Genomic DNA, 2,596 nt, shown 5'->3' with positions numbered 1-2,596 from the left:
TATTAATTATTAATTAACTTTATAAAAAGGGGAGAAAAGAGTAATTTACTATCTACTTTTTATGATTATATTATTCAATCCCTTTTCTAATCTTCTTATGCTTTATCACAAAAAATTATGTATAAGAACCTTGAGTTTTTTTTATCAATCCAATTATTTATCAACCAAACATAGCCTTATGATTCGATTAATATTTCTTCTCTATCGATTGTTTTCTTCATAAGGCCCACAAGGGAACTATTTTTTTTAAAATACATATATATATATATAAATTAGAGTTTCATTTTTAAGTAAGTTTAAAGTTCTTAAAAGTTAAAACAATAGATCCAAACACATAAAAATAGGGATTATTCTATGCTAGGCAGTTTAAAATTTTGTTGGCCATAACACCAAACTTCACAAATCACAAACCCAAACTACTTTTTCATATTCTTACACATAACATCAAAGTTCTACCCATCAGTTTCTTTGGTTGTCCATAACATCAAACTTCACAAACCCAAACTTTATTGATTATTCATATTTTTAATTATATAACTTCGAAGTTCTACCCATCATCAGAACTTTCAGCATCAGTAGAAGCACTTGACCCTCTTTTACCAAAGTTATCGACTATCCTCGCATAATATTTCCAATCGGGATGTGCCGGCGATATTGCCAGCTGCCCGATCGGATGATCTTTCACGTAAGAAGGAACATCATCTGCATCAGCAAGCCCATCTAAGAACTTCCTCAACTCGCCATTCAGACCTGAATGATTATAAATTTAAAAATAAATCCAACCTTTTTTTGGTGCATGAAAGATTGGTAAACAAGTTGGCATGGAATAAGGTTCAAGATCCTCAATATTTACCTAAAACTGCATCTTTAGTGTCGTGTTTCTTGTAAGGATCAGGGAAAATAGCCGTGTTCGGCTGCAAACAAGAGTAAAATCAGGCATCGATGATCGATCGACGACTAGTACTTATGGAGAATTAAGCTTCTTACGAATTTTGATTTGAAACAATGATGGTACGTAAACAAAATACCGGATTCAGAAGACAGGTGTGAGGCTCATCATCTATGAGCAAAGTGTTTGAGGATGAATACTGTCCTTTAGTAATGTATTTCTTCTCCCACAGATTTTTGAGATTCTTCAGGAACAGAGGCTTTTCTCTTTTGTTTATGCAGTAAAATCCAGAATCAGTGCATTCTTCTTGACTCTACAAAAACAAATTAACCATTTGGAAATTTTTAACCAAGGTTCTATAATTTCTTGATCAGACTATATAAAAACTAGTAATCATTTCTTGAAAAGAAACTCACCCAAACGAACATTAATTTGCTTCTCGCACCACCAGTAATATCGTTCAGAACACCATCGATGTTGTGACTGTTCGATTCCGAAGCAAAACAAATTATCAAACCTTTTTTTTTTTTAAAAAAAAGGTACGTATATATGTAGAAATTAGAATAAGTTGTTTTGAGCTTACTCTCTTGCAGAGGACCATAGCCCAACTTGGAAACGTTCAAAGCAAAATTTCAAGAAGTCGGTGCAGAAAGGCCTCTTGAAAACTGTTTCACCACCAAATAAAAGAAAACAAAGTTTAAATACAAAATTTAAATTTGCCACCCTGCGTAGTTCGGGCCAGCTTACCAAGAAACTTGCCGTAAACCACATCGGGCCGCAACCCTCGAACGCTGGCCCTATCCCTAACGTGAACCCTGTGCACCAGAAGGCCGCCAAGACACAGCACGAGAAGCTTTTTTTTCGGGCCGAGACTCAGTTTATCCAAGGGAAGGCCGATATCAACGGAATAAGCAGATTCCTTTTCGTCATCGCTACTTTCATCGGAATTAACCAACTTCTTTATTAGTTTCGAGGATTGGGATTTTTCCTCTGCCATTTTCAGAATTTGTTCCGCAAGAAGTGGTAGAGTTTTTGTCGAGTTAAATAAGCCACAACCCACAAGACAATCGTGATTATGATACCTGGGACAAATTAAAGAAAAGACGCTCCATTTCACAAAAAGTCGGTCTATATTCTCCGTGACGTCATAAAGCTGACGCATGTACCCAAAGAGTGCGGTGATTGGTTAGCCCAAAAAAAAGAAGAGAAAAAACAACAAAATTTGGTTGTATATTAAATTAAATTAAAGAAAAGAAAAGTATATCAGTATGTTCTTCACTTCTTCTATTATCATTTTGTGCATACATGATATTCTAATTTAGTGATGTAAATTAGTCAAGTTCATATATATATATATATTGATTAGTGAGCTCGGAAACTCGTTAAAAAGCTAGCGCAATCGAAAAACTTAGCTTGAACCTTGATCGAGTCGAGCTCGAATTAAGCAGACTCGCCAACTGATGGCATGCATTTTGCATGTGGTTGTTTTGGTTATATGGCCGGGTCAATGAGATCACAATGGTTTGGTGAAGAGAGTGACAGAATAAAGCTCATATTTGTGGAAAAAGCCCTCAAGTTTGTTGGATATATGTGAAGATTTTGTTAGGATTTGATATTATTTAATTCTTTTTATGGTCATATTTTTTCTTCTAAATATTTGTTTTCAGATTATCTGCATTTATCTAAGTCTGATATGCATATATTAAT

The 2,596-nt window shown here is 34.6% G+C and overlaps 1 protein-coding gene across 1 annotated transcript; it reads right to left on the bottom strand.

The window, feature by feature from the left end:
- Positions 1-335: 335 nt before the first annotated feature.
- Positions 336-1,946, bottom strand: LOC140882938 (uncharacterized FCP1 homology domain-containing protein C1271.03c-like). Its single transcript, XM_073289202.1, has 6 exons — positions 1,637-1,946; positions 1,473-1,554; positions 1,306-1,372; positions 1,029-1,202; positions 854-914; positions 336-750 (listed from the first exon to the last, which is right to left on the bottom strand). The coding sequence occupies exons 1-6, from the start codon at positions 1,884-1,886 to the stop codon at positions 548-550; spliced, it is 837 nt and encodes a 278-aa protein (XP_073145303.1). The 5' UTR covers positions 1,887-1,946; the 3' UTR covers positions 336-547.
- Between the last annotated feature and the right edge of the window lie 650 nt (positions 1,947-2,596).

Source organism: Henckelia pumila, chromosome 2 (assembly GCF_033568475.1).
Source record: "Henckelia pumila isolate YLH828 chromosome 2, ASM3356847v2, whole genome shotgun sequence".
Taxonomy (NCBI): Eukaryota; Viridiplantae; Streptophyta; class Magnoliopsida; order Lamiales; family Gesneriaceae; genus Henckelia; species Henckelia pumila.
The sequence above is the reverse complement of the archived record's forward strand: the minus strand, read 5'-3'. Positions and strand labels throughout refer to the sequence as shown.